The 25685-nt window shown below is 42.6% G+C and overlaps 1 protein-coding gene across 1 annotated transcript in view; it reads left to right on the forward strand.

Moving 5' to 3' along the window:
- Positions 1-25122, forward strand: part of prkd1 (protein kinase D1) — a gene marked incomplete at both ends in the record, with an annotated part of 51937 nt that extends 26815 nt beyond the window's left edge. The window contains 19 exons of the mRNA XM_083923781.1: positions 814-945; positions 1027-1196; positions 1426-1449; positions 1973-2183; positions 2308-2385; positions 2639-2843; positions 2923-3046; positions 3640-3717; positions 4744-4908; positions 5463-5574; positions 7249-7301; positions 10666-10738; positions 11069-11175; positions 12271-12432; positions 12569-12667; positions 18107-18267; positions 18427-18533; positions 22325-22410; positions 24892-25122. Of these exons, the coding sequence (XP_083779907.1) occupies positions 814-945; positions 1027-1196; positions 1426-1449; positions 1973-2183; positions 2308-2385; positions 2639-2843; positions 2923-3046; positions 3640-3717; positions 4744-4908; positions 5463-5574; positions 7249-7301; positions 10666-10738; positions 11069-11175; positions 12271-12432; positions 12569-12667; positions 18107-18267; positions 18427-18533; positions 22325-22410; positions 24892-25122 (2378 nt within the window). The remainder of the gene's footprint in view (positions 1-813; positions 946-1026; positions 1197-1425; positions 1450-1972; positions 2184-2307; positions 2386-2638; positions 2844-2922; positions 3047-3639; positions 3718-4743; positions 4909-5462; positions 5575-7248; positions 7302-10665; positions 10739-11068; positions 11176-12270; positions 12433-12568; positions 12668-18106; positions 18268-18426; positions 18534-22324; positions 22411-24891) is intronic.
- Positions 25123-25685: the final 563 nt, after the last annotated feature.

Consider the following 25685-nt stretch of genomic DNA (forward strand, 5'->3'; position numbering starts at 1 on the left):
AAATTAATACAAAATTACTTCAGAGTGACAGAAAATTAAGACAAAAACACATTAAACTAAATATAGATGCAAAACAATCCCAGATATGCAAAACAACCACAAAATAACCAGAAAAGGTGCATTTCTCCAAAAGTACCCAAAATAACCACAAAAAATGCAAACAACTAAAATAATAAATACAAAACAGCTACAAAAAGATGCGAAATTTCTAGAAATAGGTGCAAAATGACCACAAAGAAACAGAAGCCAACAGCAGGAAGTGCAAATCAACAAATACAAATGCATAACCGACCATAGAGAAATGTAAAATAACTAAAACTACTCCAAAGAGACACAAAATGACCAAAAGAACCACAAAAAGATAAAACATGTCCAAAAAAGAATGTGAAATAATCACAATGAATAAACCTGAATAAATAAAAATGAACTATTATGTCTCTGCCAAGGATCCTTCCATGGCCCATGAATGCAGACCGGTTGGTTCCCTCTTTGGTTCTGTGGGTTCATCCATGGGAGTCCTCGGTGCTGCCAGAGTGCACAACTGAGTTTTCGTGAAAACCGCTGGATGATTTGTGGGCTGAGATGGATGCTATGGCCACCAACCGAGTCGCCCCAGATCAGCAGCAGCTCGACTCAGAATAAAACATCATATGTTGCTCGGATCCAAAGACTCACTCGGTTTTCAATATTTCAGTTTATTTAATAAAATAATGCTTGGTTTGCTAGGAGTCTCGTGAAGGACTTCCTAACAGAAACAGCTGTTTTTATGGTTGTGAATTAAGTCATATCCTGATGTCTTTTGGTTTTCCGCAGCTTCAGCCACGGTGGAGGACTTCCAGATCCGTCCACACTGCCTGTTTGTTCACTCGTACCGAGCTCCGGCCTTCTGCGACCACTGTGGAGAGATGCTGTGGGGACTCGTGCGACAGGGACTTAAGTGCGAAGGTATATAAGTGAATGATGAAGGTTATGAGCCTCATGCAGGCCACTGGTTGATAAATGATCTGTTGTCTCTTTTTGCACCAGGCTGTGGTCTGAACTATCACAAGCGTTGTGCCTTTAAGATCCCCAATAACTGCAGCGGGGTGAGGAGGCGTCGCTCGTCCAACGTCTCCCTGACAGGGGGGCTGGTAAACCTGGGTCGCCCCCTGTCTGCTGAACCTTCGCCGCCCCACTACACTGACGATGCTTTACTGGTCAGTCGTTAATAAACTGTACTGAAATCTGCAGATTTTATTTGTGCTACCAAACCAGCAATTTCTTGAGCAGCGACATAAGTAAAAATGTTCATCTTGTCTTTTTAAACAACACAATAATAAGATTGTGGAAGTCTCAAAACTTGAGTCCCAAAAGATCTGTCAGTTTTTTTGTTTCATTACAAAATATCATTTTAACTTTTCTCTCTTTTGTCCTTTCCTTGTCCAGTCTCCGGTCAGTCCCAGCATGGAGGTAAATCCCACCACTTTTTATCCAACATAATACCAAGAAATAACAACACCTGAGAAACTGTACTTCCATTAAAAAGTTGTGTGGCATTAATTTATTGTACTTATTTAATTTTGGGTACACATGATTTAAAATCTGATATATATTTCCTTCACTCATGTTTTAATTCATTTCATTGTCCTTTACTCAATTCAATTCTTACTGTTTTTAGCATACTGGCACACATTTTGAAAGGCAGCTCAAAACTAAAGAGATGAGAATGAGTCTTTTTTTAATCATAGAGATATGAGCTGTTGTTTTTGATGAAAAATATGGGTTTAAAGGCTGGAAAGAGTTTCAGTGGCAAATTAAGAACATTTTTTTCTATGCTATGCATTTATCTGACATGTTGTCAGGTAAACATTACACATCACCTGTAATAGAATCGTATAATAGATATAATAGATTTTATTTTTTTGGTTGATGTCCAGCAGTCCCAGCCCCTCCTCCTCCATGCTTGTCTCATGATCTCTTTCCCTCTTCACAGCAGAAGAACCAATTAGATTACTTCCCTGGTCGAGAGCGGCGCTCCAGCTCCCAGTCATACGTCGGCCGACCCATCGAACTGGACAAGATCTTACTGTCGAAGGTCAAAGTTCCCCACACCTTTGTGATCCACTCGTACACCCGACCAACCGTCTGCCAGCACTGCAAGAAGCTGCTGAAAGGCCTCTTTAGACAGGGCCTGCAGTGTAAAGGTGAGCTTCTTTCTAAACTTTTAAATTATAAAGCCTCTCTGAGCAGCGACTGTCACTCTTCAGACACAGACCAATCATTCACAAAAATAAGAATCGGTGCTCTCCTTCCTTTTTTCCCCCTCAGATTGTAAATTCAACTGCCATAAACGATGTGCTCCTAAAGTGCCAAACAACTGCCTGGGAGAAGTTTCCAGAAATGGAGGCAAGTTTCAACACAATTCTACAATAATACCACAACTATGGCTTAGTGTCCCCACTGTGATGTCTATAACATGTGGTCCTCACATCGACATAAAAACAATCACAAACTCCAGGTGTGTGTGTGTGTGTGTGTGTGTGTGTGTGTGTGTGTGTGTGTGTGTGTGTGTGTGTGTGTGTGTGTGTGTGTGTGTGTGTGTGTGTGTGTGTGTGTGTGTGTGTGTGTGTGTGTGTGTGTGTGTGTGTGTGTGTCATAGATCTCCTGAGTCCGGGGGCGGAGTCAGATGTCGTCATGGTGGAGGGCTGCCTTGACGACCACGATGTCGACGACAGAGGTGGCAGCCTTTTGGACGACATGGATGAAGCTCTGACATCAGAGGGGGGTTTCCTGTTGGAGGCGGGAACAAGTGACCCCTGCGACATGCATGACCCCGACCTGGATGAGTCGAACCGGGCCATCAGGTACACACACACACACACACACACACACACACACACACACACACAGATGTAAAATTGAGCTTTGTCCCGCCCCATGCAGCCCTTCCACCAGTAACAACATCCCGCTGATGCGAGTCGTTCAGTCTGTCAAACACACAAAGAGGAAGACCAGCAACGTGATGAAGGAGGGCTGGATGGTCCACTACACCAGCAAGGACACCCTGGTATTGTCTTCCTGTTATAATTCAGCAGATTGATGTTTTTAAGTTATTAAATCGTGAGAGAAAACTCACCAATGGGGGAACAAAGTATGTTTTTTTTTTTAGCGCTTTACCATCACTGACCTTTTCTTAAAAGTAAAGAAAATTCCGTCCTGTTATGGCACCTACAGGCAGGCGAGCGATTTTCCTGCCGAGGCGACACTGGCACACATTGGAACAAAGTTCAGTTGAAGTCCAAACATTTTATTCCCCCTTTGGTCACATAGAATGGAAGCGAATGGAAGGCGGATAATTGCTATATTAATTTTACGCATGCGTGACCGTACCCTAAAGAGTCAGATATACATTATGGTGCTTTAAATAACTTGACTTAAATTGATTAGTCTACTACAAATACTATATATATTGAAAGTACTAATATAAGTCCATACAACATACATTACTAATTGGGGTATAAATCTTTTTCTGTAAATTGGGGCGACTGTGACTCAGTGTCAGAATACATTGTTTTTTTACTTCTTTCCCTTTTGTCTTTCTCCTTTTTAATCACACTTGTCTAACTTCTCATGTGTCCTTCTTCCTTCTCTGTGTTTCAGAGGAAGAGACATTACTGGCGTCTGGACAGTAAATGCATCACGCTGTTTCAGAATGACACAGGAAGTAAATACTATAAGGTGAGGTCTGTCTCCGTCATCAGTCATTTGTAGACAGCGGTTGCAAAACTTTTTCTTTTTTAGCCCGAGACTCAAAATACAACATTAATTCACACAGTTGAGAGTGAGGGGATCACTAAAGTCTCAGTCGTGCCGTGAACACATCTTTTGGGTCAAGGTTTTGGCCTGGGACAATAAGCTTTTCTCCACATTTGATACTATCACGATACTTGGTTGCTGATACAATATGTATTGCGATTTGATATGTATTGCAATTTGATATTACGATTTATTGAGATTTTTGTTTGCATTTATAACCCTACCCCTGGGGAAAAGTAAAATAAATCACTTCTAGAGACTTTTACTTTGAAAATCTCTAAACTGATTGGGTAAAAGTGCTTCATTTTGTGTCTAGCCCCAACCATAGACTGTATAATAGAGATGGACGAAGCGGCCTTGACATCACCTGTTTTTGACGCCAGGCGTTTAGCATTTAGACTGTCCCCATCTTGGATTTTTGAAACTACATGTGACCATATTTGGACAAGAAAGCATTGGCTGGGGAGAAGCGCTAACTAGGTCCATTGTTGTTTAAAAGGCGCTGTGCTAAGCTAAATGCTTAAGAGGGAAACTGACGTGTTTTTAACAGGTTAAAGTGACTCATTCAGGGGACTACTACTAGCTCCGGTCGTTGCAGTGGCATAGAGCGTAACATTAATAATAATAATAATAATAATAATAATAAAAGTTTTACAACCACTGATGTAGAGGACATAACAAGCAGCATTGTGCTTGTGTTACAGGGTAGACCTACTTATTTTATTGTTAGTATTCTAAAACAATAGTGTCCACTTTTACATAAGATGCGGACGACGGCAAACTAAGTTCAGCAAATCCAATAAAGCAGAGTGTTGGTAGGTGGGAGGCTGGTGAGGGATCAGTCTGTGGAATTATTAGTATTGCTTTTGTGTTTGCAGGGATCTATTTCAGGGTACAACGTCGTACTTCTCCTTTTGTCTCCATGCTCTGTCCTTCTGCTGTCTGCAGGAGATCCCTCTGTCAGAGATGTTATCTCTGGAACCGGCTCAGACCTTCTCTCTTCTTCCTGATGGAGCCAACCCTCACTGCTTCGAGATCGCCACAGCATCGCTGGTTTACTACGTTGGAGAGCTCCTGCGACCTGAATCATCTGCGACCAGCGCCAACATTCTGGTGAACGTTTATTTCATGAAATATAGCTGTCCTGCCTGTTAGTGTGGTTAAGTTTAGACGACAAGAGGTTATGGTTAAGTTTAGAGGACAAAAGGTGATGGTTAAATTTAGATGACAAAAGGTGATGGTTGTGTTTTGACGACAAAAGGTGACAGTTAAGTTTAGATGACAAAAGGTGACGGTTAAGTTTAGACAACAAAGGGTTACGGTTAAGTTTAGAAGACAAAAGGTGAAGTTTAAGTTTAGACGACAAAAGTTGACGTTCAAGTTTAGACTACTAAAGGCTAAGGTTAAGTTTAAACCACTAAAGGAGACAGTGAAGTTTAGACGACAAAAGGCGACGTTTAAGATTAGATGACTAAAGGAGATGGTTAAGTTTAGATGACTTAAGGTGACGGTTAAGTTATGACGACAAAAGGTGAAGTTTAAGTTGAGACGATAAAAGGTGAAAGGTGTTAAGTTTAAATTCAACCACTGGTTAAATCTTTAAATAAATTATATTTCATAGGCTGATGATGTTTCTTGATTTAAAATCTTACTCTGACTATTTTCAGGTGAGTGGGGTCGGGCAGGATGTGGCCCGGATGTGGGAGATGGCCATCCAGCACGCGCTGATGCCAGCCGTCTCTACAGGAATTTCCCACAGTTCTCACCGCAGCGGACACAGTAAGACACCACCACTTGCATACAGTTAAAACCTTCACATGTGATCGTATTATAAGTTTGATATGTCTTTAAATTCGTTTTTTGTTTGATTATTGAGTGGAGACACTCCAGGGGAATATTGTTAACTCACAGATATCAGCATGAAACCTCCCCATTTAATTACTTACATTGAGACTATAATTTTTATAAGAAATGCTATGTTTAAATTTTTAAATGAGGCAGTATCTCATGGTAACCTTTGGTGAATTCAGGAGAAATCTATAGACACAACAGACAAAGTTAATGAAGGTAAAAAGTGCATTTAAAAATGATGTTTTTGCCTGATGTGTCGCCCCTTTTAAATTATTTTTTCAGATTTTAATATTTAATTTTTAAACTTTTTATCTTATTTAATTATATTCTAAAATGTAAAACATTGATGCTGAGAGTTCACGTCAAATATAATGCATTTTTGGTTAAAATTTATGAAATACAAAATTGGAGTTCAAATTTACCTAAACTTATATTTTTTAAACTACGTTTTGGTCTTTTATCGTTAACGTGTTTAACTGACGGACATTTTTAGCTATAGGTTTCGTTAATGAAATTAGCGCTGCATGATACTCAATAGGTGCATCATGATACTCAATATGTGCATCATGATACGGTCAGACATTGTGGAATAAGGTGCTTTTTCCAGCCTTTAATCTACTTATAGAGACATAAAATATTGGATATTAAGATGCCAAAGTCCCTTCTAACCTTTAAATAAACAGGCTTTTCTTTCACTCCAGCCCTTTCTACAGCAGAGAATCTATTAGAAATAGGACAAATGTGAATGTCATTTCAGCGTTACTATGAGAGGACACATTTCCAGGTCTGAATGTTGAGGTTGCTGCTGCGTCCTCCTGCAGAACTCTCAGATCCCCTCACAGCTGTCGACACCTACACAAAAAACCCTTCAGAGATATTTCAGACCTTCTCTGACGTCAAAGCGATCATGACTAACGCTTCACTGTCGGCCTTGGTGCCTTCTCTGACTCTGTGTGCTCACTTGTGGGGAGAGTGCACTAAATAATACTGTCTCAGCCGCCATGAGGAACATCTGTTATCAAAACACACTGTCTAGGCCGGGTTCATATACTTTAATAGAAGGTGGTTGTGCTGTTTTGTATAAAATGTGTCAGTTACAGCTGGGGGGGTGTAGAGCCAGCTTCCTCTGCGTTCACTCACCGGTGCATGACGATTTGACTTGTTAAAGATGCCAATTTTCTGCTATTTGTCATCGTGAGTGAAAGAAGCTCCGACTGGCACGTAACCAAAGTCCATCTCTGTAACTTCAAATTTCCTGGCTCGGCGACCGGGTCGCGGACAATGGTCTGTGATTTGGTGAAAGCCAAATTTGACCAGCGCCTTTTCATGCAGTGTAAGGGGGCTGAGGTGCACTCCATTTTTGTATGCTGGTGCACTGCGACGGTGGGCACACAGGTTTACCTTTGAAAATTAGTGTATGTGTGTGTGTGTGTGTGTGTGTGAGTGGGGGGGGGGGGGGGGGGGTATTTTCGGCAAAAAAAAGAAAACCACGGTGCGACGTCCCTGAGTCACAGCCTCTGAACGAGGTGTTAAGAGGTTAAAGATGATTCACTTTGTGTCTCTGCTGTTTTAACTCTGAACTTGTTTGTGTCTCATCAACAGAAGAAATTTCCATCAGTATTTCCGTCTCCAACTGCCAGATCCAGGAGAATGTGGTGAGAAAACACATGCACACAAACATACACACTCACACACACACACACACACACACACACACACACACACACACACACACACACACACACACACACACACACACACTACACTACACACAGGCAGTCAGGACACAGAAATACCACCTTAAGTATCAGCAACAAGTTGTACTTAAAGTAAAAGTACTGTCATTAATATACTGTTAAAGTATTAGATCATTATTATAATGTATTCATATATAAGCTGCACTTTAATGGTCTAACTATTTCATATACTTTTGGTATTTTAATCTAGAATATTGCATCACATTTTAAAAACTGGTCTTGTGCAACTGTACCTCTGAAAAAGCAATATTTCTATCAAATAAAAATAAATAGCTTAAAATCAGAGGTGGGCAGTGAACTAAACTAAGGTAATTAGAAAAAAAAATTGTACTTGTCAGCGTGGTTTTATTACAACATACTTTTTACTTTTACTGATGTGCAAGTGCCAAAAACTGCAGTTCATCAAGTGACCTCTAGAGGCTCCAGAACACATCAATCGCATAGACCTCCATGTAAAAATGTCTTTAAGGCAGAAATAAACATGTTTACAGCTGCTACAAAAAAACACTTTTGGTCTCTGTAGATAATTTCACTATTCATGACAACTTTAAATTATATTAAAGCCATAGACTGTAGAAAAATGGACGTAGTCTTTCTGCCGGGGTCCGCTCTCTCAACTTGATCCAATCATATTTGCCTCTGGGAGCCGCCATCTTGTCAGGCTGTGGCTCCTCCTCATTTCCTCTTACCAAAAAAGGGCATTGATGTGGGGGGAGGGAGATACGTCCATCTGGCTGACGTTTAATGAATAAGCCACATTAGCTCCACTGTCCGGGAGCTAGGCTAACAGAACATGTTACTAGGTAATCTGATATACAACACAGTCCAATGCTCATAGACTGTAAAACACAGACCCTCACAGCCCCGCTCCTCCCGTGCTCCAGATTAGCATCTAGTGTATGTGTCATCGACAGTAAGCTATATTGCGAGTCATGGTGCAGGTGCGGCTATATAATAAGCATGACTGAGCTAACGTTAACACGGTGTGTTCCTAAACCATCTGTGGGTTCAGTCGATCGAAGAGCAAACCATCTTGTCACTTATGGAAACACCACCACACAAATGACCACAGTCCAGGTCGAGATGACAGAGTTAGCATGCTAATGATGCTAATCCTGACAACTAGCCTCTGAGGAGAAGTGAGGGCCACTTAAGAGGCCGCACCTAATTATTACTTTAACTTTCAACAAAATAAATGTTACAAAAATTCACCCCCCTCAGTGTTGTCATGGAGATATGACCTAAACATACAGACTAGAATGTTCTTTTGTCCCAGGCCTTAAACAGGTTTAATGATGCTGTGAAAACGGCCTGTTTAACATGGGAGTCAATGACAAACTGCTCTATTATGAAACCTGCTCCTAGTGGACACTCAGATAACGGCCGTTTTTGGCCCTTCCTGATTGGATCAACCAGGAAGTCGCTGTGGTGGGGGCTTGAGTGAAGCTTAAACTTCTGCATAATTAAGGAGCGTGGCTGCTTTGACTGACAGCTGGTTGCGTCTCAGGAGGCTAACATTAACTGCTAGCTGCCTGTCTGCTCCGCGGCCGTCTTAACCTCTCAACTCTCAGCCTTGTTTGTGCTGTTGGTGTGTGGATATTAAGCTGACTGGATGGACGCATGCGTTGGGGAATTATTCATGCAAATATCGCACTAATAAACCGGATTGCTGTGCGTTTAATTGGACTAAAGGCACAAGATGTTTAGTCCTCCTTGTGTCCCTGTCTCATGCTGGAGCTATGCTAATAAGCCTCCATTAAGTCAACAGCTTGTAACAAGACACTGCAGAAGAAACTGTTAATTTGCTACGTTTTGGCCCTGAAAATAACCTTCTTGTTCGAAAAAAGCCATGCTAACACCCGCGGAAGCTAATCTAGAGTATCATTTCTGTTTGGAGGTCTGTTTCAGTCGTTCCCCACATCTCTTGCTTTTCTGTGTGATATGGATAACTTCAGACAAACCCCATCTCTTCATTTGGCTCTTCAGAACCCATCCAGGCGATGTCGCGGAGACTGCGTCCATCATTTCTACAGTCTATGGGAGCTCCCTGCCACTCTACCATAATGCATTGCATGCTGGCGTACAGGAAGCAGGGAAATCACTGTCCCCTTCCCTTCCTCGAAACACAAACCACATCCTGTTTGTTTATCTCCTCCGTCTGATCCATCTTCTCACTCTCTCTCATTGCATTTGAAGACTGCGGGACGGGACCCAGAGTTTCCCCTGAGCAGGTCGGCATGTGTCAAACTACTCGCGTATGCGTTCACATCATCGAGATGTGACACCAAATGTCTGCAAACTCTATTCATGCAAATGTAAGCACATAGAACATCCAGTCTCGTCTCCATGCTGCGGTGTGCGCACCTTCGCCGTCTCCAAGGTGAGCACGTCTTCGAGCACCTCAAATGGAGATTACTGTGATTACTCACTCAGCCAAACGGTCTCCATGGCGACGGATGGTAATTAGGCAGCGCGGCTCGGGGAAGAGGGAGGAGGTTTATAATATTGTATTTCTGTCCTCTTTGCTTGAGGTGTGATATTAGGCTGTCAGCTAACGGGGGAGAAAAGGGAGACGTGATTGCAGACAAGAAGAAAATATTTAGCAGTTTTGGTGTCAAAGCTGTGGCAGATCACTGACGCCGTGTAGCTCCGCTCAGTGGGCTCCATGCTGCAGAAAGCTCCTCTGAAAACCCCTCCAGCAGGTGATGAATTGATGCAATTCACTTTTTTGTTCAACCCAATTTCTGCCTCGCCTTCCTCCACTTCAGCTGAGCAGCCTTTAGAACTTTTAAGGCTTTAGGTGAATCTGGGCCTTCCCAGTGGTGGCAAGTAACAATGCACATTTACTCAAGTATTCATTTTGAGGAATTTGTACTTGAGTAATTCCATTTTCTGCCATTTTAAGGGTCACTTAGGCTCAGTGTTAGATAGTCTTCTGTCTGTACTCTGTGTTCATTTTGACCATATGTCTGCACATTTCCTGAAAGCTTACGGACACGGGTGAAACGAGAAGTTCCACCAAAAAATGGCAGTTTTTTAATGCCGATATGTTCCGTAGAAATGTTTTCTATATCATCTTAATTTATTAATTCTTGTTTTTTTAAAGATTGAAACATGTTAACCTATTGTAGTTGACCCACAAAATAAAAATATGACCCTTAAAACTAGTATAACATCTTTAAGTGATCTGAAAGATTTTCTTTCTTTCTGTAGTTTATTGAACCATATTAAATAACTGATGTGAACCTTCTGTGTTTTTCAGGATATCAACTCTGTGTATCAGATCTTCCCTGACGAGGTTCTTGGTTCAGGACAGTTTGGCATCGTGTATGGAGGTGAAACGAACAAGGACAATGAAACCTGCAATACCTGATTATTTTCTTTTCTTTAGAAATGAATCATAATGAAAAAATATAGGGGGAATAATATTGTTATTGAATGGCATTTTTTCTCTGTATCTCCGATGTTATTCCAAATATAAGTTTCTCTTAATATTTGGTTTCTCTTCCTTAAGTCTGGATTTCTTATACATAAAAAAAATGTGTCAGCTTATTGTAAGCTAAGGCTCAAATCAAAGTGTCTCAACATACGATGATTTAGCTTATAAAAGACAATATTTGATGATAATTGATAATATTGTAACAGCTGAGTGTGTTTTCTTGCAGGTAAACACAGAAAGTCCGGCCGAGACGTTGCCATCAAGATCATCGACAAACTCCGCTTCCCCACCAAACAGGAGAGTCAGCTGCGCAACGAGGTGGCCATCCTGCAGGTACACACACACACACACACACACACATACACGCACACAGCAGTGGTGTTGGCAATAAGTGAGACTTACTGTCGTGAACGACTTAATTACCGTGGCAACACTGTAGGGGTGTGACATCCTGTAATATTGCAGCGCTGCTCAACCTGCAGAAGCTGCTGCTGCAACATTCACCTGCACAGAAAACACTGTTCACTTCAGTTCTGCTGCTGGAAATATCATCATTTCATTTCATTTCTTCAGGCTGCAACTTACCTCAATATAGAATAGAATACAACATCAAATAGAATAGAATATAATTCCTTTATTGATATACATATATATAAAAATATAAATATAGATTTAAAGGTCTAGACTAAGGGCGTGATCACACTGTCCTCCCGGACCACGACCCGGACTTTAGAGTACTTGTCCCCCCTCCCTCTCTCCCCCGCGCCCCAGTCCCGTTTGTACTCACACTGCCAGGGCCTCGGCCAATGCTTCTTGCAGTCCATACGCCATCACGCCGTAACACGTCACACGCATTGATCGCGTGTGTGTGGCTTTGTTTACAAATCTTTCCACAGACCTCAGAGTTTTTGTGCGTCTTGTCGACTGTTTTTGAATATTTTCATCCGACCAAATCTGCAGTAAACACTCCACCTCCGCACCACACCAACGTGAACCTTTCACCACCATTGTTGTTGTTGTTAAATGTCCGCGCATGGTCCGTCCTTCTATTTACATGTCCGAACAGGCGGACATAACGCTACTGCCGTAGGGCTCGTGCTCGTGCTCGTACACGTGCGCACGCTCGTGCTCGTACATGTGCAAACGGCTCCGCTAAAGCCCACCTCTTTCAAGCGGGCCCTGGACGGTCCGCTGGCCGCAGTTGAGCGCGGAGCGGGTGCACTCACATGGCTTAAAGGTACTAGACTTTAGCTGAAAAAACGGTTTTGGCCGAGGCCAAAAGGACAGTGTGATCACGCCCTAAAACACAACCCCAGGGTTTTCTATGGGGCTCAGAAACACCAGAGTAGAGTGGACGGCAGGCGGAAACATAGCAACGGAGATCAGTTTAGCAGAACTTTACATGAAGATAGTTTCTCCTCCTCCCAGAGTTTGCACCATCCGGGCGTGGTCAACCTCGACTGCATGTTCGAAACGCCGGAGAGAGTGTTCGTCGTCATGGAGAAGCTCCACGGAGACATGCTGGAGATGATCCTGTCCAGTGAGAAAGGACGACTGCCGGAGAGGATCACCAAGTTCCTGGTCACACAGGTGAAGCCTTGTTCACACTACAGAACCTCAGCCGAAGGGAATGATTATTACTGAATGATTTACTGTTGTGTGTTGTGTTGTGTTGTGTGTTGTATGTGTGTGTGTGCGTGTGTGTGCGCGTGTGTGTCACTGTCAGATCCTGGTGGCTTTGCGTCATCTCCATTTCAAGAACATCGTCCACTGTGACCTGAAACCTGAAAACGTCCTGCTGGCTTCTGCTGATGCATTTCCACAGGTTTGAGTCTTTTTGATGCAAGTTGCATAGTATTTATTTAAATTATTCTGAACTAATCATGCATAACTGTGTATTTCTTTCTTTTTATTAAAGCATCATACTCATCAAACATATTGAGCTGTTGTGCAGAAGTACTTCATTTTAAAAGGATTTGAAAATTATTGATTACTTATCTACATTACTTATAAATATATATATACTTCATATATTCAAGACTGTTACACTGCTCATATCTGCGATTTGTTCAATCACACTATTAATTCTGCAAAGCTATTTTTATAATTTCATAATAATAATAATTATTCACTTTTAAAGGATTATTATATCTATATTGTCACATATTCACAATAACAGTTGCACTGCTGATATTGTTTCACATTGGGAGGTTAGATTTCACTGCTCTGTTCTTCTTGAATTTATGTATTATTGCTTATTTTTGTGTCTTTGTTTCATTTTTTATATTTTGTGTTACCACAACATTTTCCCTCATTGACCAAAATTTTTGGCCTTTAGAGCGTACTCACACTGTCCTCCCGGACCGAGACCCGGACTTTAGGGTACTTTAGGGTACTTGTCCCCCCTCCCTCACCCCCCCGCGCCCCAGCCCCGTTTGTACTCACACTGCCAGGGCCTGCCAATGCTTCTTGCTGTCCATACGCCATCATGCCGTAACACGTCACACGCATTGATTGCGTGTGTGTGGCTTTGTTTACAAATCTTTCCATAGACCTCAGAGTTTTTGTGCGTCTTGTCGACTGTTTTTGAATATTTTCATCCGACCAAATCTGCAGTAAACACTCCACCTCCGCACCACACCAACGTGAACCTTTCACCGCCATTGTTGTTGTTGTTAAATGTCCGCGCATGGTCCGTCCTTCTATTTACATGTCGGAACAGGCGGACATAACGCTACTGCCGTAGGGCTCGTGCTCGTGCTCGTACACGTGCGCACACTCGTGCTCGTACATGTGCAAACGGCTCCGCTAAAGCCCACCTCTTTCAAGCGGGCCGTGGACGGTCCGCTGGCCGCAGTTGAGCGCGGAGCGGGTCCACTCACACTGCTTAAAGGTACTAGGCTTTAGCTGAAAAAACGTTTTTGGCCGCGGCCAAAAGGACAGTGTGAGTAGGCTCTAAGTCATCTCTCGGTAGATGCTAGTTAGCTACCCGTCATCCACCAGCTTCAACAGTTAGTTACGGTGTAGCGACACTTTTTACTGTGAGAAATGACAGTGAATATAATATAAAGCAAAACCCCCACAGTCCAACATGTTCCAGCATAAATGTGATCTGAAATGACAACAACAGACAATTTTACAGATGCTGCTACATACAGCTAGCTACATGCTAATGTCAGGGAAGGGGAGCTTACCTATGTTCCCCACTTTGTATGTGACTGGGGAACATTGTATCCTTTTTTAATAAAATCCTAACCCTAAGAAAAAACTGAATTATTCTTGTTAAGGACAGCCTTAACTTCCCGCATTACCCACGGCTTGTTATTAGGGTAACAGCGGACAGTCTTGACTGGGGAGACCAAGTCTGCACAGAAGTTCAGGTACTCCGTCAGACAATGTGTCATCCCATCTATGTCCTCAGGGCATTTTCAATCTCAGGGGACCACCCCCTGACGGTGTGAGTTGTCACCGGCTGTTTTTGGACCGGGGGGGGTATACAGTGGCTGTAGGTCAACCAGGTTGTGATCAGACTTCCCCAGTGGGGGGAGGGGAGTCGCTCTGTATGCACCCCTTATATTAGCATACAGGAGATCAATTGTTCTGTTGTTTCTGGTCTAGTCTACAACCTGTTAAAAACAAGCCAAGGTAGAATCCAAGTTACATGATTAAAGTCCCAGAGATGATCATAAATTCCTCAGGGTGCTGTGTCTGCAGCCTTGCAGTGACTGAGTAGATCTTGTCACAGGCAGTGGCTGTGTCAATCAAGCTGTCAATCAAAAAATGATTACGCCTCAGACCGCTCATCCAATCATCATGCAGAAGCCGGGCCAGGCCAGACCGTGTATATTATATATATATATATATATATATATATATATATATTTATATATATATACACAAAACGGAGCAAAGTGATAATACAAAAAGATGCAGGGGCAAGAAAACAAACCAGACACAGACAGTCCATTAGCTTTCAGTGAAACTATTAGCAGCTTTCTGCACTTTTCAGTCTCCTCTCCAGAAATAGCTGTTTGTGTAAGACACACTGTTAGCTGTTAGCTCTAATGATGCATCAGGCCGGCTGTTGGGGGCTCACACACTTTATTTTCTGTGTGTCATCTGCCAAACCTGCTACTCTGAGAAACCAGGAAACAAACAAAATGCTAATCAGAATCAGAATCAGAAATACTTTACTTTAGTACTTATACTCCTGTACAGGGTCCACAGGGACCCCCTGGGTGGAGACTGGGGTCACAGGTGTTTTTACCTTCCTCAGATCCACTGTGAGCTCCTTTGTTTTAGTCACATTATGCTGCAGGTGATTCCGCTCACTCCAAGTGACAAAGTTGCCCACAGCAGTCCTGTATTCACTTTAATCCCCCTTTCCAATGCAGCCAATTGCAGTCCCCTGTAGTTGTGAGAGGACAGTCCCCTGTGGGGCCCCAGTGTTGCTGACCACCCTGTCAGACACACAGTTCTGTAGGCGTACATAATGTGGTCTGCCCATCAGGTAATCCACAATCCAGGCCACGATGGGGGGCCTCCACCTGCATCACAGTCGTCTTTTCACCCAGTAGAGCCGGACGGATGGTGTTGAATGCACTGGAGAAGTCAAAGAACATGACTCTCACAGTGCTCGCAGGCTTGTCCAGAAGACTGTAGACTCTATTCAGCAGGTAGGTGATGCAGTCCTCAACTCCCAGACGGGGATGGTAGGTGAACTGTAGTGGAACAGTGAAGGGCCTGACCGTAGGCCTTAGCTGCTCCAGGACGAGTCTCTCCATGGTCTTCATGATGTGGGACATCAGGGCCACCAGTCTGTAGTCCTGAGGGCCACTGGGACGCAGCGTCTTCAGCACAGTCACGAGGCAGGACGTCTTCCACTGCACAGGACCCTCTGGAGGTGCAGGGCCAGGCTGAAGACTTGACTCAGTACTCCACATAGCTGGGGGGGGGGCACAGGCTTTAAGCACCCTGGGAAATACACTATCGGAGCCTGCAGCTTTGCCAGAGTGGAGTCTTGTCAACTGTCTTCTCACCAGGTCAGGCGTGAAGGACACAGTAGAGGTGTCTGTTGGGGGAGGGCTGAGGTCATCAGGTTGTGGAGGACAGGATGTAGAGCAGGGGGGAGGGCTGGAATAGGTAGGTGTGAAAAGATGTTATGAGGGACAGTCAAGGGGTCCTTAAGGAGGAGGAGTAGGGGGAGTCAAAGTGGCATTAGTTGAGGGGCCACCAGCAGAAGAGTCATGTGTAGGAAGGGCCGTTGTATCAAACCTATTGAAAAATAGGTTCAGTACATTGGCCTGGTCCACACCATTCTCCAACCCTGTGCTACCAGTCTTCTGGAACCCAGTGATGCCACTGCACACGCCCCTCATGTTGTTCTGCTGGAGTTTATTCTCCAGCTCTCTCCTATAATTGTCTTTAGCCTCCCTGATTATACGTTTGAGTACCCCCTGCACTCTCCTCACCTCATCATGTTTGCAATCTCTGAATGCTTTTTCTTTTCATTCAGAATGGCTTGAATGTCCTTCGCGATCCAAGGTTTGTTATTAGCGTAGCAAGTTACAGTCCGAGCTGGGACATTGCAGTCCACACAAAAATTGATGTAGTCTGTGATGCACTCAGTGAGCCCATCGGTGTCCTCCCTGTGTGGCTCACAAAGTGCAGGCCAGTCAGTCACTCTCGGTGCAGTCCCAGTCAGCCCGAATGGTGTGGAAGCCATCCATGGAGACGTTCTGATTCGTAATGTCCCTGTGCAGCCATGTCTCCGTGAAACACATCAGACTGCACTCACGGTCCTCCGGCTGGTTCTGCATTAGCGCCGTCAGTTCATCCATTTTGTTGTAGAATGTCAGCTGGTCTGGCTGCTATGCCGGTCGGCATTAGCGTGATCAGGTGTTCTCTGGAGTAAACAAAGGCAGCGTGTCCTGGTGGAAGAGGCATTGATAAAAACAGCAGGAAAAGAAACACAAAAACAATCGAAAGTAACAAGCCTGTGAATGTTCTCATTCGTCCAGGTCATCGTTATCCTCAAAGCAATTTCAGTCAAAAACAACGGGACTGGTTGTTTGTCTAGGAAGACGTTTCACCTCTCATCCAAGAGGCTTCATCAGTTCATGTACGCATCTGACCAGGCTGGGACTGGTCCAACTAAGGGCGTGATCACATTATCCTTTTGGCCGCGGCCAAAACCGGTTTTTCAGCTAAAGTCTAGTACCTTTAAGTAGTGTGAGCGCACCCGCTCCGCGCTCAACTGGGGCCAGCTGGGCCGCCACGGCCCGCTTGAAATAGGTGGGCTTTAGCGGAGCCGTTTGCACATGTACGAGCACGAGCGTGCGCAAGTGTACGCGCACGAGCACGAGCCCTACGGCAGTAGCGGTATGTGCGCCTGTTCAGACATGTAAATAGAAGGAGGGACCATGCGCGGACATTTAACAACAAAAACAACAATGGTGGTGAAAGGTTCACGTTGGTGTGATGCGGAGGTGGAGTGTTTACTGCAGATTTGGTCGGATGAAAATATTCAAAAACAGTCGACAAGACGCACAAAAACTGTCTGTGGGAAGATTTGTAAATAAAGCCACACACACGCGATCAATGCGTGTGACGTGTTACGGCGTGATGGCGTATGGACAGCAAGAAGTATTGGCCGAGGCCCTGGTAGTGTGAGTACAAACGGGGCTGGGGCGCGGGGGGGAGAGGGAGGGGGGACAAGTACCCTAAAGTCCGGGTCTCGGTCCGGGAGGATAGTGTGAGCGCGCCCTAACTGGTGTGGAGATCCAGGTATTTAACCTCTCACAAGGCCGATGATGTCACTGAAACCCTTTGTGCTCCAAGTGCCCACGCCCGTCGTTAGAGTGACAGTCGGTGGTGGGCAGTTGGTTTCGACATCGTTAGTGCTCTATTGAGTCTGAACGACAGTCGTTGGGGTCACCCGGGCCATGTGTGAACAGTTTTCCTTTGAGGTTAGATTGTTGAATCGAAAGTAATCTCATTGTAGAGGGCAGAACTTCACAGAAGTTAGGGTGAAGAAACAGAACGAACAAAAGGAGAATAAAAGTTAAAGTTTAAAAAAGCGAACTCAAAGGCTGGAGCAGTAACAGGCAGCATGCAACTTTTCACGCATGCGTATATAATGTCTTAAAGGGAACAATTTTTAGCTTCACACTTTGTGTTTCTACTGCATTTCAATTATTTCTTTTCAGTCTTGGTTGTAACACAAACCAAAGATCTTTAGAATGACCACAAACTCTTGTTTCAGGTGAAGCTGTGTGACTTTGGCTTTGCTCGGATCATTGGTGAGAAGTCGTTCAGGCGTTCGGTAGTCGGCACGCCGGCCTATCTTGCTCCCGAGGTCCTGAGGAACAAAGGCTACAACCGCTCTCTGGACATGTGGTCGGTCGGAGTCATCATCTACGTCAGGTAGGAGACTCACCTGACAGAGATAAACAAAGACCATCTAAAACTGACAACTCACCTTTACAGTGCTTCCTCTTCTTCATCATTATGCCTTTTTATTTTTTACTTTCTCATCTTTCTCATGTTCTTCTTCCTTATCATTATCATTTGTTTGTGCTGCAGTCTCAGTGGGACGTTCCCTTTCAATGAAGACGAGGATATCAACGATCAGATCCAAAACGCGGCCTTCATGTACCCTCCTCATCCCTGGAAGAATGTTTCCCAGGAAGGTACGTAACATCGTGTACCTCAACCACAAAAACTCAATCTAAAAACCTCAAAAGTAAATTAAAATGAATCAAAATGTATTTTTGAGATTTCAGATTTTAGAGGGAAAGATTCATCAATTAATTTTTTAGCTGGAAAGAAAACAGACCTTTTATCTGTGGATTTTGCACTGATATGACTCTGCAAAGGTTCTCAGAAGGCTGCTTTCTATACTGATTATATAAAAAATAATGTTCTGGTTTGTGAAGCCAGATAACGAAAAGTTCTATTGCGTATAGGCTTCATTCACGGAACTGCAAACGGAAGTTAACCGCAAGACCGGTGATGGACTGGAAGTGGACTGCAACTGTTGCTTTTGGTGTCAAAAAACATATGTTATGGCCTACAAAAGGTGATGGCTAGGGTTAGACATGAAAAACACTTGGTTAGGATTAGAAAAAAAGGTTGTGGTTTGATTTGGTATGTCTGGGACATGAAGGCAACGGGACACACACCCTGTTTGCCTTTTGAAAGTCCTGTGTTTTGGTACCCATCCACCACCACAACCTGCGTCCTTTAGCGTAGATTCACCATTTTATACTACATCTCCAGCTTTTAATACATGGAATACACACAAAATAAATATGTAGAAAATGCACAAATTTCTTCACATTATTTTCCTGGTTTCTCTTCCATGTAAACGCCACATCCTGAATATATATCAACACCAGGATACTCATGAAAATGCACTCACTATTACTTTTTACTGATGATTCAACCAGGAGTTTCATATGTTGCTGCAGAGGGTCGTTTTCAATTATGAATAGTGTCAACATCCCACATGATGCCGCGATCAAAGATGAACGCTTTGTTCCTGTATGACTCGTCGTTATTTTTTCCTCAAAACAGCAGCAGAGGTTATTACTTCTTCCTGCTGCAGAATGAGATCTGCATCACTTTGTCTTTGGAGTCAGTTTCTGTGCTGTGTGACTCATGATGTTGCGTCATCGTCTCTAAATGCGTCCACCGTGAGTGTGTGTGTGTGTGTTGGCTGGAATTGTCTGTTGACTACGAGACAGATTTAAATCAGCCTGAGTCACTTCGCTCATCTGCCCGGATCCCCCAAAGTGCTCTTAACCTCTCCTCCACCTCCTCCACATCCAGACACGGCAACTTCAGAATACATGTTGTAAAAAAGTTGTTTTCTATCAGCTGCAGGAGGTTAAAATGTCAGAGAATAAACTCTTACTGCGTCAACAAATCTGCATTTTCAAAGATCACTTTAAATGGATTCTGTTACAGAACTAATTTTTTTCTTCTGCCCATGAACACAATTCAAGTTTTATAACGGAGCGACTGAAATAAAAACGTTATGTTGAATAAGACTGAATATTACACAGCTTCCATCACAAAAATATGTTGTTTCTGTAGTTTAATATAAGTGAAAATGCTTTCAGAAAGTACGCCAAAAATTATATGTTAACAAAATTTAGGTTTTCATTTTTTCAGTTAATCTCTTACTCTTGTTCTGTCTATGTCTTTTCATTTATGGAAGTGCCACTAAAGTTAAGTTGTGTTAAATTACCTTTTCTGAAGTTCTTACACAAGTTGACATTTAGGTCACCTAAATTTCACTTAGGCCACCAAATTTAGGTGCTTTAAGATATAAACATCTATCCCTGCATATTAAAGGAAAACCCTGGATAAAAACAGGTATGATTAAGTAGGGCTTCCCCCGACCAAGGATTATCCAGTGGTTGTCATTTAGAGTGATTAGTTGACTAATCGATGCATATATATATATAGTATATATCAGTATTGCCTCAGCGACTGAATAACATAATTCACCATAATCAATAACCATTATTTTACAAGTGCGCGCAGCCGCTCGCTTTAAGTCTGTTAATGAAATTTATTTCAGATCCTAATTCTGAATGTGTCAGAAAAAAAACAGTAAGAAAACTGTAGGAACATGGGCAGTTGGATAGGCTAACATTAATTACATGGTTAGGTGGTAAGTCATGTTCATCTAATGTTACTTACATGTTTAAGGTGGGAGGTCATGTTCATCGTGGACGAGTGAGAGGCAAAGTTTTCCTTGCAAAGTTTTAATGTGACCTTTTTGGGGTCATCCTTGTTCTGTTCAATGATTGGCTATTAATATTTAACTGTCTAACTGTGATGTACAGTCAAGGGATCTGTTGTGTTAAAAAAAAAAATCACGACTTACTGTATCTGGCCCTTCAAATTAAAAGCCCCCTGGCCTTTTAGGCCAGCCGCCAACTCACAACTATTTTCACTTAATTTTGACAGGACATGGCTCCAAATGTTTTTTTTTTTTTCCCTGCGACCAATTGACTAATGAAATTTTGGTCGACTAAAGATTTTTTGGTCGATCAGTGCTTGCTCGACTATTTGGGGGCGGCCCTATGGTTAAGTAATTAACATCCAATCATGATCTGCTCATACAAAAACTCTTTAGAAATGTACTCAAAAATGTAAGAAAAATGTTTAAATCAATGACAAAAGTATGATCCCAGTTTGTCACACTACAAAACATGCATTACTTACCTAAAAGCAAAATCTAAATTAATTCAAATATCGCCAAGTATGAAACAATAAGGTTTACAATTTATCAAAACTAAGCAGTACACTCTTCTCTGAAAAATGGGGGCTCTTCCACTGGAGGCGCTGAAGCCATTGGCCAATCACAGGAGAGGTGTTGCCTCTCTCAATCATCAGTTCTGGAAAAAAATGGATGCTTCACCTAGCTTTAGGAAGAGAAACTCTTGCCTGTTAGTTTTAGGTCAATTATAACCATTTTACTGGCAGACAGAATTAACAAGGAGGCACTCTCACATAATACAAAGTCAATGGAGAGCGGTGTGTGCCCCCCCAAAAAATCCATAATTCAGGAATACATGAATTACAGTATGTTCACATGTTGACACAAATAATTTTCTGATATCTAGAATAGGTTTGGAAACAAATCTCTGAATTTACTTTACACAGACTAATAATTGCGGGACAATCTGCCTGGGTTGGATTGACGTTCCTGCCTTAAAAGTAAGGTTTTTGTCGCCACTGTGATTAGGATTGCTGGATAAATACTGTATGAAAAATATTATTATTACTATTATTAAAGATAGTGCCAATTACTACTGCTCATGGAGGAATTCTTGGGTGTCTGTAAACTTATATACACATATAAGTCATAGAGTGTGGTGTTGACCTTCTCTATATGTAAAGTGTCTTGAGATAACTTTTGTTATGATTTGGCACTATAATTAAAATTGAACTGAATTGAGCTGACAGTTGTATAGACAGACTGGATCGCCATCCTGCTGCTGAAAAAAACACCCAACAAGATTAAAGTTTGGTCATGCGACTCCTCTAAAAAAAAGAGGAATGAGGGAGGGGATAAAACTCTGAGAGAAAAAACAAACCCTGAGAAGCAGCAAGAGTCCCGACGGTTCTTCGAAAGAGAGTGAGACGGATATATTCACGGGGGTATTCATGTGCAGGTCCATTCATGTGCATAATGCCAAGCGATGGAGGCCCCCGTAGACCTGAGGGGCCCGGGGTCCCAGAGCTGTTCAGACCGCTGACCCCTGAAGAAATGTTAACATCATGTTAGCTTTGCTCATTAGCCCCGACTGGCCCCTCACCACAGGGGAGGGCCCCGACCCTACATCCTCCTCCCTCTCTTCATCCCTCCCTTCATCCCTCCCTCTGTTGGACCCTCACTTTACCTCTCATCACTTTTTCCGTCTTCCTTTTTTCTGGTTTCCTCCTTTCTTTCCTTTCCTGGCAGCAATTGACCTGATTAACAACCTGCTGCAAGTGAAGATGAGGAAGAGATACAGTGTGGACAAGACCCTCAGTCACCCCTGGTTACAGGTAAGGCTTTCATAAAAATGTTTTTTAGTGTTGCATTTTTTAGTGTTGCATTCTTGAACAGAATCCACATTAAAGTGCTGTTGAGTTATTAACTTAATCTCAATGACTAGAATGACGTACAGCTGTGTCTGAGCTGGTGTGGCAGCATTTAGAATAGAAACTAACAGATATAAAAAAACAGCCAATCATCTCACTAATAGGCACATTTATTTAGTTAACACCCAACTGCATTTCATTAGTCACTGTTTCTTAGTCACTGTAGCGTCTTTACATATCCAGGTTCAATAAACATTACATTTATAACAAATTACTTATAAGTTTATGTGGCTTTTCAAGATAAGACATACTTTCATTATTTTGACTGAATAACATTTAGATAAACAACAACAACAACAATCATAATAATGAACAGAAACCAAACCACATTCCACTGTAATGTGGAGGTCAGACACTGATTAAAAACCCTTTCACAGAGCACAGAGCACAGACTGAGGCTCTGAGTCCTTAAAGAGGAGGAGGAGCAGCAGACCCTCCCCTCTGCTTCCTCCTTTCTCCGAACACAGGCACAGCATCTCCTCTGTTGTGGCGTCATACACAAGCCAGTCGCCAATCTCGCCATCCCTTTCCACTTTGTATTAAAACGTCTTTTTTTATCATTTTTTTTCAATCTTCCTCCGCATCCTCTTTTTGCTCTGTTGCAGTCAGCGGCATCTTCATGCATAAATACATTGACTTAAAGCAGTGTGGTGTTTAGTAGTATTTATTCAGTTTGAGAAACCCCACAGTTTCTACAAGCTAACAATAGCTGCTGGTACAGTAGTTTAGAAACCTTCTCTGATGTATAAATCTGTCCAAATTATTATTTTTTATCAGCAGATATCTTAGTTACATCAAGATTGAGCTATTAAAGCATTTTAGTGATTGTGTGGTATTAATCAGTTTGGAACCCCACAATCTCTTCAAGCAAACATTAGCTCAAGTTAGCTGCAGATTCAGCAGTTTAGAAACCTTCTCTGTTGCATAAATCTGTACAAATTATTCAAGTACCTCGGAATCATGTTCACGAGTGAGGGGACGATGGAGCGTGAGTTTGGCCGGAGAATCGGAGCAGGGGGGGGGCGGTGTTGCAGTCGCTCTACTGCACCGTTGTGACGGAAAGAGAGCTGAGCCGGAAGGCAAAGCTCTCGATCTACCGGTCAATCCTTGTTCCTACCCTCACCTATGGTCATGAAAGCTGGGTCATGACCGAGGGAACAAGGTCGCGGGTACAAGTGGCCGGAATGGGTTTTCTCAGGAGGGTGGCTGGAGTCTCCCTTAGAGATAGGGTGAGAAGTTCAGCCATCCGTGAGGAACTCGGAGTAGAGCCGCTGCTCCTTTGCCTTTGAAAGGAGCCAGTTGAGGTGGTTCGGGCATCCAGTAAGGATGCCCCCTGGGCGCCTCCCTAGGGAGGTGTTCCGGCACGTCCAGCTGGGAGGAGGCCTCGGGGAAGACCCAGGACTAGGTGGAGAGATTATATCTCCACACTGGCCTGGGAACGCCTCTGGATCCCCCAGTTAGAGCTGGTTAATGTGGCCCAGGAAAGGGAAGTTTGGGGTCCCCTGCTAGAGCTGCTGCCCCCGCGACCGGACCCCGGATAAGAGGCTGAAGATGAGATGAGATGAGATATCTCAGTTACAACAAGATTGAGCTATTAGGGCAGTTTAGTGTTTATTTGTGGTATTTATTCAGTTTGGAACCCCACAATCTCTTTAAGATGATGTAAACTCAAGTTAGCTGCGGATGCAACAGTTAAGAAACATTTTTGGTTGCATAAATCTGTCCATTTTTTTTTGTTATAAACACTTGTACACTGTTTAGCTAATTCAATCTTGTTATATGTGTGGCTTTTACATATTGGTATTTATTCAGTTTGAAAAACCCCACAATCTCTACTAAGCTAACATTAGCTTAAATAAGATAGCTGACTGAGATACAGAAAACATTTTGATGGGTATACTGTTTTTCCTTCTTGCATTCACTATTTTGATTTGAGTGTTAAATTTGCTGCCAAAAACTTTTGTTTTATGTTTTGTTTCAGTGTAAATTAAATTGTAGACTAGATAAACAAAACACAGACATTTTTTTCCTCAGAAAGTTAATTTTTGACCTTGGAAAAAATAGTTTGATGTCCTCTCTCTCTCGCTCTTTTTTTTTTTAGCTTCCTACTTTCCAAATATCAGCTGATCCTGATCTTCCCTCAACAAAAAGTCAACAAGATTTTTTTGTGAAGATAAGCCTTACCAATATCTTACAATGAGGACCCTAGGAACATCGGGATGACTCCAATTGTCTTCATTTTGGGCTATATCAATAATATCTGAACAACAGACAGATAGATGAACAAGTTGATGCCATAATCAATCGTGCGCTTGAGGAATAAAAACACTTTAAATCAATTTTAAATGAAAACTTCACCCAAACATTCATGCTTTCATCCCCCAGGACTACCAGATGTGGCTGGACCTGAGGAACCTGGAGTCCCGTATGAACGAGCGCTACATCACCCATGAGAGCGACGACCTGCGCTGGCATCACCACGCCCAGCTTAGCGGCCTCGACTACCCTACACACCTCGGCAACGGTCCCCGCGGTGACAGTGGTCCAATGGTGGAGCGTTACCAGGAGCACGACGAGGAGCTGGAGACCCTCAGTGAGAGGGTCAGTGCACTCTGAAGATGGGGCTTCAACAATTGTGACAAAATTAAAGAAAAGCACAAAATGTATACAAGTCAGGAGACATTTTAAAGATCAGTTAAATCCAAAGTTTTACTTAACTAAAAATACAAATTGAAATGTTCTTTACTGACTGCTTATTTAACAGCCCATTAAACCATACAAAGGTTGTTTGTTAGGGGGATATTAGAGAAGTACATTGCATTCACTACAAGAAAAAGTAAATTCCATAATTACTTTATACATAACTCATAATAATTATGTGATACATTTTGTATACATGAGATCCTTGTTCCGTCTTTTACGACGTAAGGATATCGCAATATTTTTAATCTTGTAGTCATGATATTCTTGTTCTGTAATTATGAGGTAAGGATCATGTAATTCTGTTATCTTGTAATTATGGCATCCTTTTTCGTAATTACAAGGGAATGATCTTAAATATTTTTGTAATTACAAAAAGAATACAAAAGAATTTTGCGATCATTTCTCATGGTTATTAAATCCCTGTTATGTGATTGTTTTATCCAGTAATTAGAAAAATGCTTGTTTGGTTAAAGATG

Source organism: Echiichthys vipera, assembly GCF_963691815.1.
Source record: "Echiichthys vipera genome assembly, chromosome: 12".
Lineage (NCBI taxonomy): Eukaryota > Metazoa > Chordata > Actinopteri > Perciformes > Trachinidae > Echiichthys > Echiichthys vipera.